Source organism: Mchenga conophoros, linkage group LG7 (assembly GCF_057382185.1).
Source record: "Mchenga conophoros isolate Kocher_MC1m ecotype Shallow Benthic linkage group LG7, M_conophoros_male_GT1.1, whole genome shotgun sequence".
In the NCBI taxonomy this organism is placed as follows: Eukaryota; Metazoa; Chordata; class Actinopteri; order Cichliformes; family Cichlidae; genus Mchenga; species Mchenga conophoros.
In genome coordinates this window covers 4,672,307-4,686,394 of record NC_140532.1, presented here as the reverse complement: position 1 = coordinate 4,686,394, position 14,088 = coordinate 4,672,307, and the positions used below count along the sequence as shown (strand labels likewise).

General features: G+C 40.6%; 2 protein-coding genes across 2 annotated transcripts; both read left to right on the top strand.

Moving 5' to 3' along the window:
* The first annotated feature begins 103 nt into the window (after positions 1 to 103).
* trabd (TraB domain containing) lies at positions 104 to 7,509 on the top strand. Its single transcript, XM_085281645.1, has 10 exons — positions 104 to 213; positions 762 to 802; positions 1,057 to 1,111; positions 1,601 to 1,767; positions 2,104 to 2,244; positions 2,613 to 2,723; positions 2,823 to 2,962; positions 3,843 to 4,015; positions 5,301 to 5,397; positions 5,514 to 7,509. The coding sequence occupies exons 2-10, from the start codon at positions 779 to 781 to the stop codon at positions 5,683 to 5,685; spliced, it is 1,080 nt and encodes a 359-aa protein (XP_085137771.1). The 5' UTR covers positions 104 to 213; positions 762 to 778; the 3' UTR covers positions 5,686 to 7,509.
* Positions 7,510 to 7,610: 101 nt separating this feature from the next.
* On the top strand, positions 7,611 to 13,876 carry selenoo1 (selenoprotein O1). The gene is made up of 9 exons (XM_085281642.1): positions 7,611 to 8,335; positions 8,585 to 8,788; positions 8,876 to 9,053; positions 9,283 to 9,413; positions 9,565 to 9,842; positions 10,016 to 10,184; positions 11,865 to 12,050; positions 12,280 to 12,436; positions 12,638 to 13,876. The coding sequence occupies exons 1-9, from the start codon at positions 7,782 to 7,784 to the stop codon at positions 12,857 to 12,859; spliced, it is 2,079 nt and encodes a 692-aa protein (XP_085137768.1). The 5' UTR covers positions 7,611 to 7,781; the 3' UTR covers positions 12,860 to 13,876.
* Positions 13,877 to 14,088: the final 212 nt, after the last annotated feature.

Sequence of the window (14,088 nt, the reverse complement as noted above, 5' to 3'; positions counted from 1 at the left end):
ATGCGAGTAATCACATGGATAATATGGCTTTGGTTGTAACATGTGAAATGTTCATAAAAAAGGATTAAAAGCGTTATCTTTATAATTAAATCCCCCAAAATGCGTCTCAACAATCAATGACTACATGTACCAGAATGCACCGCGGCTGTCAGATACAGCCTGACACTGTGCTGCTGTACTAGCGGAGAGCACTCTGGCAGAAGGGCCGACTTAGTAAGTAACAGGTCTTTCTTTTTATAGACAACTATCGCGTATAGTATCTTATATCTCGTGTTTCAGATTCGCATTTATTTTTAAAAAATCCTCTTTTTTAAATTCCTCTAATGAGAGCAGATTCCTGGCGGACTTGTTAGCCCACATTAGCTTGAGTAAAGGTAGCTAGCCAAAACGAAGAGCCCTCGGTAACTACACGTTCAGTATTTAGCAGCTCTACACCTGGAAGTAAGGTATTGCACGTTAGACCTTCCACCGACTAGGCGCTTCTTCCTTTACTGCGCAGTTGTTCTAATCTTACTGATAATGCTCTCGTTTTAGATAACGGTGCCTCTTTGATTTAATTCTCTGAAATCAGCGGCAGCAACTACTTTAGCCAGCGTTGATCGCGTTTAAACTGCGTTTAGAGAAGTCGGCAGCTGTTGTCGTTACACATAAAGCAACGTCAGCAGTCAGTGAGGCTGTGCTGTGTCTACGTTACTGTCAGTGAACGCATCACCGCTCTCTGTGTGCGCCAATGACTTCCATCTGCTCTCTGTCACATACAGCTCCCAGGGCTGCAAGCATGGACCAAGAAAACAACTCGGAGGTTGGTAAAGAAACATGTTTTATTGGTCTGGCTGAAAAATAGGGTGTTTTATCAGGTGGGAGATAGCCCTGCGTCAGCCTCTGAGTTTTTAGAGTGATGTAACATAGTCTCTGTTGTTTCTCAATTGCCACTTATGTGAAGCTGCCCCACCTTTCTTAAACTGACTTGACTTGAGCAATAAGAATAACATTTTAATCTGCTGCTGATGTAAATAAGCCCACTATATTTAACTTTGTTGTTTCAATGTCTCACAGGACGATTCAGTCGGCCCTTCGGGGGACGGAATGCCGTGTCTACCTCCAGATCTTTGTGAGTTGTTGTTTCTTTTTCCCCCCTTCTAAACATATTGTGAGAACAGTATTTCATGAGACAATGTATGTAGTTCCTTATCTTTAAGGGACCACTTGTTGTGAAATATTGTCTCACATTCATAACTTTTTATTACGAATATTTGAATGAATAAAACTGAATGTAATCCGAGACCAATGAATGCATCGGTATTAGGGGGGCACTGCAACAGGCATGTCATTATTATTGAAGTAAATCTAAAATAATAATAGTAATAACTTCAAGTAGCTTTCTATTGGTAAAATAGTAAGAACTCTATTTTTTGTCATTTAAATGCACGTGCTAAGGATTTTATTAGTGTATTCCTCTCAAAGGTACTTTTTAAATGTAAATTTCTACAATTTAGCATAGTGCATTATGTACCTTCCCTCACATAATATAATGGTTATAGTAAGACATAACTTTAATTGTTCTGTCAGTTTAATAAACTTTTATCCCTCTCCTGTATAGCGGATGGTGAAGCAGTGGAGTTGCTTTGGCAGTTGCGAGCCCAGCGCCGCCAGTCGTCTCCTGAACTCCCAGAGACGGTGTCTCGTCTTACTGCACCTGATGGAAGCATCTTATACCTGGTGGGCACTGCCCATTTCAGTGATAGCAGCAAAAAGGATGTAGCCACGGTGAGCCAATGAGGGGGAAAAACAGGACTGTTACAGAGCAGGAAGCCACTTAAACTCTTTTAAAATGTGATATACTGTTAATGGTAGGTGAAATTTTAGGTGTAATTCTGTGTGTGTGGAGAAGCACACTCACAGAATTACATATTTAAATGTCGTTTCTTTTTATTTTCTTGTTTTGGCAAGCATAACCTGTCTCTTTTGTTCTTTCACATTGATTTCTCTTGTGCTTGCTTCTTTCATAACTGTTCATTTGCTTTGACATTCCAGTCTTCTGCTTTCTTATTCTGTATTTGTCTCTTGATTTTTCACACCGCTGTGCTCCTTCTCCTGGTGCAGACGATCCGAGCTGTGCAGCCAGACGTGGTCGTGGTGGAGCTGTGCCAGTATAGGGTATCGATGTTGAAGATGGACGAGAATACGCTGTTAAAGGAAGCCAAAGACATCAATCTGGATAAGGTTCAGCAGGCTATCAAACAGGTCAGGATTTATGAAAGGTGTTGGTTGTGTGAAAAACAGCAGTGGTAGATGAAGAGAGGTGGAAAAGGTCATAATGAAACAAAGACAGTGGAAGTACATTTATTCCAAATAAGGCAATGATGGTCAAGTTCTGATATTTTAAACTTTGTTTCAGTATGGTGTAAATATAGCGTTGAGTGTCACTTAAGAGTTTTGGGTTTGTTTCCTACTTTTTTGATATTTGGGATAAAACTTCTGAACTAACTTCTTTAGTTTCCTGTATTATTGTATACTTTCTTTGGGCTTGTATTACTGTCAAATTACTATGTACTTAAAGAATGACCTTGACCACTGGAAGTGGGTGTTAATTTATTTGCTCTGTTTGTCAGAATGGGGTGATGTCGGGTCTGATGCAGATTCTGCTGCTCAAAGTTTCAGCTCACATCACAGAGCAACTGGGCATGGCGCCTGGAGGAGAGTTTAGGGAGGCCTTCAAAGAGGTAACCCGTGCACACAAATGCAACATAGTGGAGAATAATTTGATTATGTATTATTATTTTTGTTTTGTTTGTTTAAAAACTTTTACCTTTCTCTTTTAGGCTGGCCGGGTACCTTTTTGTAAATTTCATCTCGGGGATCGGCCAATTCCTGTGACGTTCAAGAGAGCCATCGCTGCTCTCAGTCTCTGGCAGAAGGCCCGTCTGGCCTGGGGTCTTTGCTTTCTGTCAGACCCAATCAGGTATAAATTCATCTTGATCGCTTTCTGTCACACAGCGTCAACACGACTCTGTTTTAGTACCAAATATTCAGCGGACAGTGTGCATCGTTTCACAGCTTGCTCAAATACATGAATAATGCTGACGTTAGAGAAGAGTCATCATTCAGAGTTTTTGGCAAGAAGGATTATATTGCTCGCTAAATTGGTTCAGGATGGTTCAGTTTTGTGGAAACGTACAAAAGCAAAGTTGTGAAACAGAAGTTTAAATGTTAATGGTGAAATTTGTGGAAAATGGTAAAGCGATAATACCGTATTGTTTTCAGCAGTCTTTGCCTGGGTAAAAATGCAACTACAGTGTATATGTGTGAGAATCATGACTTGCTGTGTTTGTGTTTTGTGTACAACCAGGCAGTGAGCACTCACATTTTCAGAGTAACAGCAACGCTACCATTTCTTTCTAAATGATGATGTCTGTAAATCTATAAAACCATTGTGGCTTTCAGCAACTCTGAGATTGAACCTCAGAATTATAAAATGTTGGTTATGGAGACTTAAAGGAATACAAGTATGTTTTTAAAGCTTATGTTGGAGACCAACCAGGCAGTCTGATAAAGTTTATTTAAGCTTCATGCTTACTACTGTGTCAAAGTTCAGGAACTGGAATGTTGGTCTCTATACTGAAAACCTTAAATGTCAATGTTAATCCAGACTCTGCTAGTATTGCACTAAATATAATTAAGAAAATGAAATGTTTCTAAGGTTGCGTTGCATCCTGTATAAAGACGTAAAGTAGGAAGTGTTAAATTGTTTCTAAAACACCACAGTTATAGAACAAGACTATATTCTCTGTCCTGTGTCACTTCCTTTTCACTGTTAAATTGACTGCTGTGTCATGTTTCAGTAAAGAGGATGTGGAGAAGTGTAAACAGAAGGACCTGCTTGAGCAAACTATGTCAGAGATGATTGGAGAGTTTCCTGCTCTTCACAAAACCATTGTGGCTGAAAGAGACATCTACCTCACACACACTCTCCGACAGGCTACTCGCTGTGTGGAGTCCCCCCCTAATGCCCAGAGTGCGTATTACAATCCTCAAAAAGCTAGGACAATAAATTGGTTTCATCTGATGTTAATAAACATTCGTTGGCCAGTTCATTAGGTACCCCTGTTCAAATGCTTGTTTACACAAAACTCTAATCTGTCAATCAGATGATAGCAACTGTATGTAGGCATGTAGACATGGGCAAAACAATCTGCTGAAGTCTAAACTAGGCATCAGAATAGGCAAGAAAGGACTTGCCATAAGGTCTAAGTGTAACTGTGGATTCTAAGTGTTTCAGAAACTGTGGAACTACTGGGATTTTCCCACATGGAAATATCTAGTGTTTACAAAGGGCCAAAAAAACAGAAAATATTCAGTGAGTGCCAGTTCTTTGGGTGAAAATATTGTGTCTTGTTGATGACAGAGGTCAGAGGAGACTGGCCAGACTGCTTTCAGCTGATTAGGAAGGAAACGCTAACTCAAATAGATATTTGTTATAATCAAATTATGTAAAATATCATTGTTGGACACACATACCTCCAAGCAGATGTGCTACTGCAGCATTATACCAAAATGCAACTGTAGCTGTCATGTCAATATGGGCCCAAATCTCAGAGGAATGTTTCCAGCACCCTAGAAAATCTGTGCCGTGAAGAATTAAGGCAGTTCTGAAGTCAAAAGAGGGTTCAACTGTGTTTAACTAATGAATTGGCCAGTGAATTTCACGGTATAGTTTTAAAGTCTCTCTTTCATTCTTATATGGGTGTTAATTCCTTTTTTCCAGCCACTTATAAAATACTTTTTTGTCCGTTTAGTTTGTGGTTTAAAAAACATTGCTCAATATAATTGAAACTAAAGAGTCAAAACTTTATTTTAGCTGTTAAGTACTGTGCACATATCTGTCATCAGATATGTGGCTCAATTGTTGTGAAATCAGCTGACCAGTGATGTCGGTGTGGTTTTAATGTGGTGCAGACATTTAATGGAAATGCTTTTTCATTTTTTGTAACAGTAAGTCATTCTCTTCTGTTTTTGCTGAATAAACTTAGAAACTAAATCTGTATTCATTGTGAAACTACAAAAGAGGTTGTGGATGTTGTAGTTTGACAGTAACGCCTATGTTTTGCAGTAATGAGAAGTTTCTGAATAGTTAAACAAGAGAAAGCTTTGCAAATTCGGAGATCATTTCCCTGGAATAGTTGTGTTATTTTTAAATGTAAAAGTGGAGATGTACTCAGTTCCCCCAAATAACCAATTCTTTTATGCATCAACATTTCCGAGTGTAGACATTGTTTATGCTATCATTGTTCTTTTTGTAGAAGTGCCTGCTGTGGTGGTGGGAGTCGTAGGGATGGGTCACGTCCCTGGCATAGAACGAAACTGGGACAAGCAGCTTAATATTAATGAAATCATGAGGTATGTTTCGCATATTGTTTGTACGCAGTAAATTACACCATAAATCCATAAGCATAATCCTTTTGTGTTTGATTTGGCATTACAACCGTAACTCTGTGTGTCTCTGTCTTCCCTAGTGTCGCACCTCCCTCACGCGTTGGCTGGGTGTTGTGCGCTGTCATAAAGGGCGTCATGATGGGAATGCTGGGATATGCCTGTTATCGTGTCGGTGGAAGTTTAGGTAGAGCCCTGCTGTCTTTACCTCCAGTCCGATCTTTACTGGAGACACTGCGGCCTCTTCCTGCTTGACCCAACTGGTCTTCTCTAAGCCATCTGTGAAACAGAATTATGATCTATTAAAACAATGCATCCATCACCAATGGCCTTAAAATCAGGTGTCAGGTGAGGCTGGAGGAAGAGGGTTCACCAGCCCATATTGTGAACTAACAAGGACCTAATGGGGTTCAGAGCTCCCCACTTTATAATGATGTCTCTGTAGACACAACAGGGCTGTACTGCCAAAGAAACCATGACAGTACTCTTGAGTACCTTGCATATTTTGTGCAAATTCATGCATATATATATTTTTTTGTTTGTTTGTTTTATGGTAAGATTCACAAAGGCCAATAGTTCATTTTGAGTATATTTATATTTTCCACAGCATTCCTTCAAAGGACTCATGCACACGTTTTCTTTTTCATTATTATTATTTGATTAGCATCCTGATCATCAGGTTCACTGTTACTCACGGGCCCTGATATAGTGGGGGATTTTTCTGGGAGCATGCTGTTTCTTTAGTCCTTCATATAGTGCCGACCAGTATTGTTGGTAATTGGCTTGTTTCAAGTTCAGCACTTTATTAGAGACTGATAACATTTTTGTTCTGTACATGCAGTCTGGGAGAGGGGAAAAAAAATACAGCTATGTTAAAAAAGTGGAAAAATACAATATATAGTTATTGTATAGACTGGCCCACATATGTATGTAAGGAATACATGAAAATGATGTGAATCAGACTGAGCGTCATTCTCCTAATTCTCAATACGTTTTTAAAGCATTAGACAAACTTCACTGATTTCTTCTGTGCACCGTCCTGCCAACATCAACAAGACAAGTGCCTCATATTGGAGCTGCAGAAATGTGTGTTGTTATCTTACACGTGCAAAGGTTCAATGCAAGATTAAAGAGGATGTCTTTATGATATTACATGATCTGCCTATTTTCTAAATACTAAAAAGTTTGTGTTGACTTGGTTGCAGCTGAAATGATACCATACACCCATTTATGTCATTACCCATGCATACAGAACAGGTTTATATATGCCTCAGGAAGAGCAGTGCATCATCTATCAACTTCTAGAGTTGTTTATACCTCCAGTTTGGGGCCCTCTCACACAAATATATGCATTATATACAGAAAGTTGTCTCTAAAAACCATCACAAGGAAACATCCTAATATTCAGTGTGCCAACTGTACTTCTGGAATATATGCATTATTATTTCCCAGTCTGAGATAAACTCATGGACTGAAATGCTGAAAATTACAAAACATGTTTCTTTCTCTCAAATGAACCATCATGTTTTTAATGACTGTTGTTTTTTATCTTCTATGAAGGAAACTGAGCCGGTCAGATTTGGGAGATAAAGCCTTATTCTGTTATCACTGCTGCCTTTGAGTCTTACATTGCCCAACACTGAGCTGTATCTCTTGTAGAGCTTCTTACTGAGTTTGTAATCACTGGCTACATGACCTTCCCTTGAAATATGAGCTGTCCCATTAATAATAATCGAGTAGTCTAAACTGTACAGACATTAATTTCAAGGTAAAGTCAGACAAGTTAATTTCCTTTTATAATCCGAATAAAAGAATATGAAAGATTAACTTGAACTTGAAATCATAAGTGGACAACTTGCAAGCTTTCCATATTTTGGATAATTCATATAAAGTCCAACCTCTGCAGCATCTCCTCTGTATGTGTCTCCCATTTCCTGTAGGAATCCTTGTATTGTAAGATTTTCTTCCTCAGCGTGTTGTACTGCCATTGATGTAAACACATAAACACACCAAGCAGTGAGATTTAGAAATGGAATTTATAAACATTTTAAGTAAAGGAAAAATATATTTGTCTCAAAACTGTTGTAGTCCTGTCGTTTTAATTTTATGCAAATGATTTTTTTTTTTATTTAATTTATTTTGATAATTTATGAGAAAAAATATTTTAAACCTAAATAACTCTATTCGGTCAATGCAGTTCCGTATTTTCTGTTTGTTTCCGATCGGACGAATACTGTCGTTACACCGTATCTCACAAACATCCGCTGTAGCTTGCAGGATTATGAAAGCGTGACTAGTGAATACTTTTTAACTGCGCCAGCGGATAGACGCAGACAGATGGCCTGGTTTGCATGGCTTATTTAGGACCTAGGCTGGGACCGTCACGCGTCTTTCTTTCCGGTGTGTCCGCCTTAAGACTCGTCTCCACTGCCGGGATGGACGACATGGGTCTGGCCATGAGTCGTTCTTCGCTGGAGCGGCTCGAATTTGACAACGTCGCCCTCAAGAAACTTCCCCTGGATCCATCCGAGGAGCAGGGGGTGCGGCAGGTGAAGGGAGCGTGTTTCTCCCGGGTGACACCACAACCGCTGACCAAGCCTCGGTTCGTGGCCGTGTCCCACCAAGCTCAGGCACTGCTGGGGCTGGACGGAGAGGAGGTCGTGAACGATCCTCTCGGGCCAGAATATCTCAGCGGATCCAAAGTCATGCCAGGATCTGAACCCGCCGCTCACTGCTACTGCGGACATCAGTTCGGACAATTCGCCGGACAGCTGGGCGATGGGGCGGCCTGTTACCTGGGAGAGGTGAAGGTTCCGTCTGGCCAAGATCCCGAACTTCTCCGAGAAAACCCGAGTGGCCGGTGGGAGATTCAGGTGAAAGGAGCTGGGCTGACCCCGTACTCCAGGTACAAGGGGTTGCTTTCATTGTCAGTTTGAGTGGGCTTTGCAAGATTATGTTTAATTTATTTATTAGGTTAAGAATAAATGTGGCTTAATCTATTTTTATAACTCCACCAGAGAGATTAAAACATGAAAAATACTTTGATTCTCTGTTTTAACAGAGCATATGTGATTGAAGAAAGGCAATATTTGGCAATCAGATGCACCTTTTTTGCTGAGCATTGGAAAAAAAAAAGTCCTTTTCTCTTCCACAGACAAGCTGATGGCCGTAAGGTCCTGCGTTCCAGTATAAGAGAGTTCCTGTGCAGCGAGGCGATGTTCTTCCTGGGAGTGCCCACCACCAGAGCAGGCTCTGTAGTCACTTCCGACAGCAGGGTCATACGTGATGTGTACTACAACGGGCACGCTCGCCACGAAAGATGTTCTGTGGTCCTCCGCATTGCTCCTACCTTCATCAGGTGGGTGCACATTACCTGACCTACTTACTCATATTGAGTTTCTATTTGTGTTTAAATGGGATTTGTTTGTGTTCACGGCCTGAGCAGGTTTGGATCTTTTGAGATCTTCAAGCCCGCCGATGAGTTCACAGGTCGCCAGGGTCCCAGCTATGGGCGCGATGAGATCCGAGGTCAAATGATGGATTATGTCATTGAGATGTTCTACCCTGAGATCCAACAGAACTACCCAGATCGGGTGGAGAGGAACGTAGCTTTCTTTCGAGAGGTCAGAGCATGAGTTACACTCTCACCTGTCAGCGTGTAGAGACAGTGAAATGTTGCAGCAAATCAAAAATTGTTATGTATTCAAGATTTTCTTAGCACTGTAGGCCTGGAATAACTTTGATAACATTTTTTATCTGATCCATAGAAAGAAGTTATGATGTAATATGCTCAGGGCTGTTCTCAGATTTTAGAGACCTGATGGGATTGCTGTCATCTCTTCCTGTATGTAGGTGGTGCTTCGTACAGCTCGACTTGTGGCTCAGTGGCAGTGCGTGGGATTCTGCCACGGTGTCCTGAACACGGACAATATGAGCATCCTGGGACTCACGCTGGACTATGGTCCATACGGCTTCATGGACAGGTCAGTGTTTAACTGTATGCATTTTAAAATATTCCTGTCACACATGTTACCATCATACTCATTAGGTTAGAGTCACGGAGTCGGAGTGAAGCCATAATTATAATACATTAATTATAACACATTAGGTTTGAGCGCTTCTTATTTCTCTCAGATTTGATCCAGATTTTATTTGTAATGCCTCGGACAACTCTGGACGATACTCCTACCAAGCCCAGCCAGCTATCTGTAGGTGGAACCTCGTAAAGCTAGCAGAGGCTCTTGCTCCAGAGTTGCCACCAGACCGGGCTGAGGCTGTACTGGAGGAGTACCTGGATCTTTATAACCGTTTCTACTTGGAGAACATGAGGAAGAAGCTGGGTTTGCTGAAGAAGGAGGACCCTGAGGACGAGATCCTGATCACCAAACTGCTTCAGACAATGCACAACACAGGTGGGACTATTTTGTGTACTGCTTAGAAAGAGAGTTTGATGTGACGAAACATTTAATCTAGTGACAGACTGAGAGTCTAAGAATGCGTGCATACGGCACTGCATATGAAACAGGAAAAATATTTAATGATGGATGTAACATTGTAATAACATTTTTCTGCCTCCCTTCTGCAGGTGCTGACTTCACCAACACCTTCCGTAGCTTGAGTCTGATTTCTTGTCCCACTGAGGAAAATAGCGAGGGAGAAGAGGACTCTGTCAAGAAAGCCACAGACCTCTTGATTGAGCAGTGCGCCTCCCTAGAGGAGCTCAAGGCTGCCAACAAGCCCACGATGGATCCACGGTGAGCTAGCTAATAGTTATACCGCTACACACACACAAGCCCAGCGTGTTACGCATCATGGCCAAATTCACTTATATTTTTACTTAAAACTATTAGAATAGAAATAATGACTGTGCCTGTGGTGATAATGTCAAATGTTTTGCTTTTTATTCAGTGTAGTTCATACTGCAGCCTCTGGGTGTCACTAGTGAGGCTTCATATACATCATGTCTTTTACATGCTGCTTCTTAAAGCAGCATCTGTTGATATTTTTGGTGACTTGAAGGCAGCAGAAAATGATGCAAACATTGATATTATTGTTTCCATTTATTCACCCATCGGTCAATCCATTCATTCATTTTTTAAAATTGGTTATCCATTTAAGGGTCAAAGGAGTCTAGAACCTATGGATACAAACAGTCACTGGACTCTTTATCTCAGTACCTTACTATGACGAGAGGCAGCGTGCACCTGAGCAGGTTGGCAGTCTATCTCAGGGCTAACACAGAGTGACAGTCAACTATTTATCCTCGTATTCTTACGTACAGCCAGTTTGGAGTCACTAGTTCACCTAACTGCACCTCTTTGTACCGTGGAAGGAAGCCGGAGTAGCCGGTGTGCAGTCACAGAATCTTTTTCCTGTGAGGCGATAATACTAACCACTGAACATAAAGTAAAATTATCACTCATTTTAGGTCACATGCCTATCCATCCAGCATTTTTAACTCTAAAATCTGTCCAGTATCAAGAGGAGAGCAGTAAGAATCGCAGTACTAAATAAGCAGGCAGGGATACTGTAACACTTTAACATAGTTTTTGGAAGCACTTCAGACCTTGTTTTGGTTTGCACCCATTGGGACTGTTTTTTCTTTTCTTTTGTTTTTTTGTTTGGGATCTCGGGAACTGAGACTTTTGGAAGTGATACCCATATTTGCTGTCTGTTGGATGTTATCAGAAACCATATGCCCTTCCCGGATCCTTTACACCCATATCACATGTCCATTTTCCTAAAACTAGACAAATGCTTCAACAAATTCAACATGGACAATAAATTACTGCCATCACTGACCTTGTTTGCCTTTGTTAGCAGCTGTTGTGCCATAATTTTATTATCCTTCTACTGCCTAGCCAGCATAGCTTTCAAGATGGTCCTAAATGCTTATTTGAAGTGTTGTTGTTGGTTTTTTTATTTGTTTTTGTTTTTTATGGGAACCTGTAATCTGATATTTTTCTGTTAAAATAGGATTCGAAAGTATTAAATTTGATTAAAATTTCTGAAACCCAATCCTTATCAAATTAATTTAGAAGGGTAATGGTACCTGTGATGCATTTTCCCTGAATGGTAACGAGTGTCTGCAGACTGGAGAGAACATCTGGAGCTCAAATACAGACAGAAATAGCTGAGCTCATTATTTAGCAAGTGAAACAATTATAAAGAAAATATTTAATTCTGCATTTTATGATGCCCCAAATTATGTGGAAGGTTGATCCCTGACTAATCTAGATATAAAGATGGACTTTGGAGTGAGTTTTGTGTAACCCAGTCTTTCTATGGATACAAACAGTCACTGGACTCTTTATCTCAGTACCTTACTTTCTCTCTAAACTCTTAGATTGCCTGCACTATGTCTGTGTTTTCTTTTCCAACATATTTATTTATTGGCCTATAAGAATTATAACAGTGATGTTTTGTATCCACAGTGAACTGGCAGTGCTGCTTTCTATGGCTCAGAGCAACCCAGCACTGTTCCAGATGATCTCAGACAGAGCAACAATCGCGAGGCAGTTAGAGCGACTCAGCAAACTAAAGGATCTGATGGAGACCACCCAGGAGGAGCTGAAAACCAAACAGGCAGAGGATTGGACATCCTGGATCACTCAGTATAGGTGAGACGGGGGCAAAAAAAATGAGTGAGTAAGTTTTATTAGCAAGGGACGAGAAAGAAAAGCATGGAAAATGAGAGCAGAGGAGGAACTGCATAGACCGGATTAGCTTTTGGGTTTTTTTTTTTTAAATGTGCAAACAGACAGAAAAAAGAGGAAATGTGTGTCGAGGTGATTATTGTTCCTTTGCTGCACTTCTCTGAGGGAATGTTTTGTGTTATCACTGCCACAGGAAACGTCTGGCTCGTGAGCTGGAAGGCCAGAGTGATGTGCAGGCTGTGCAGGAGGAGAGAGTGAGGGTGATGGACAGCACCAACCCTCGTGTGATACTCAGAAACTACATTGCCCAGAATGCCATAGAGGCTGCTGAGAATGGGGACTTCTCTGAGGTCAGGTTCTAGTCGATTCTAATTTTTACTAGATAGAAACATAACTACCTTTGTCTCCTGTAGATTTTGGTAGAGAAATACAGACAACTTCCCCAGAAGCATTCACTGGAAATCAGACTGTGCTTCATTTACCCTTAATTCCCTTTTAAGTTTTTCATTTTCAGTGTGGTGACCCAGTCTCACTTCTGCTCTTTGCTGCAGGTCCAGCGTGTCCTCAAGGTTCTGGAGAAGCCTTTCTCTTCACAGCCAGGTCTGGAGCTCCCTGCGTGGGTTGGTGGAGGTGGGACCAGTGCAGAAGGAGAAAGGGATGAAGGAGAGGAGCAACAGCAAGAAGCAGCTACCGCTATGCCCAGAAATCCTGTGCCTTATGACAGCAAGCCCCCAGCTTGGGCCAATGAAATCTGTGTCACATGATCTTCGTAGTAACTTCCTTGACCGTGATCTCTCCTGCCTAAAATAACAAGAGCGTTTCAAAGTGTTTAAAGATAATTTTTTTCACATTTTTATAACTCTTCAGCTGCTGGACAACTTTGTTATTTTAGCAGGCAGTTTCAGGAAGGTCGGCATGAGGCACAGCACCTCACAGGCAAGCTGGATGGCACAAAACAGACAGCGTGTTGAGTTTGTTTCCACAAAAAATACAAATTCTATATAAAATTTAAAAAGATATACGTTTTAAAGCTGTAATATCATTTTTTGTATCCTTGTTTAACATTTGAGTCATCCTTAAATAAGTGGATGAGATTTTATATAAAATTTATATATGATATTGTGCAGTTTAAGCAGTATATTTACAGAAACTCGGGTCAATTTTTTTTTCCTGTCTGTTTTGTGTTTAATAAGCTATTAATGATGAGTCAGGCAACAAGTCTTACAGTGGCCTGTCTGGCTCTGACAAACTGTGAGGTGACACCTCGACATATACCAAAAATATGTGTGTGAGAGAGTGAATGTGTTATGATGATATTATATCTGTGGCTAAAACTGTGTTACTACACATGATTAGGATGCCGCAGCCAACAAACACGCACAATATAAAGCAGATAAGCACGCACAGTATGTTTTCCTATATTAGAAAGCATTTTCTTTTGCAGCTGTCAAGACATTCATAGAGCCACGGATGTAATTTACTTTTTTTTTTTTTTTTTGTCTAGTAACCAAGTTTAGTGAAGGACAAACGAGAACAGGATGTTGCGATTTACTTTCTTCAGGTTGTGGCTGCACAGAAAGAGGAAGTTATTTGTAGAATGTGCCACAAAAAGACTTTTTTTGTGCGAAGAGTAGAAGACAGCCACAGCCATTCATAGATTTGTATTAACTGTACTACATACGCAACAGCACTACTCATCACATGTTGCGCCTTTTTGGTGAATATGCTTTATGTGAAATGTCCGTTGGAGCTCTTCTAACAGAATCAATAAACTGAGTGATCAAGAGTCATTGTGTCTTTGTTTTTTTATTTTACTTCGTGGCATACCTGCAGTTCAGTTACAGAAGGAAACTCCACGTCCATGTCTGCGTAACATTTTAATGTTGTCACTGTTAATCTCTCAAATAATAAATTTCCTCCTGTGTAAATGTCACACAGAACACGTGACCATGTAACATTTCCAGTTTGGTTTTGTGATAGGCTTGTTTCCTTGTTCTGTTAC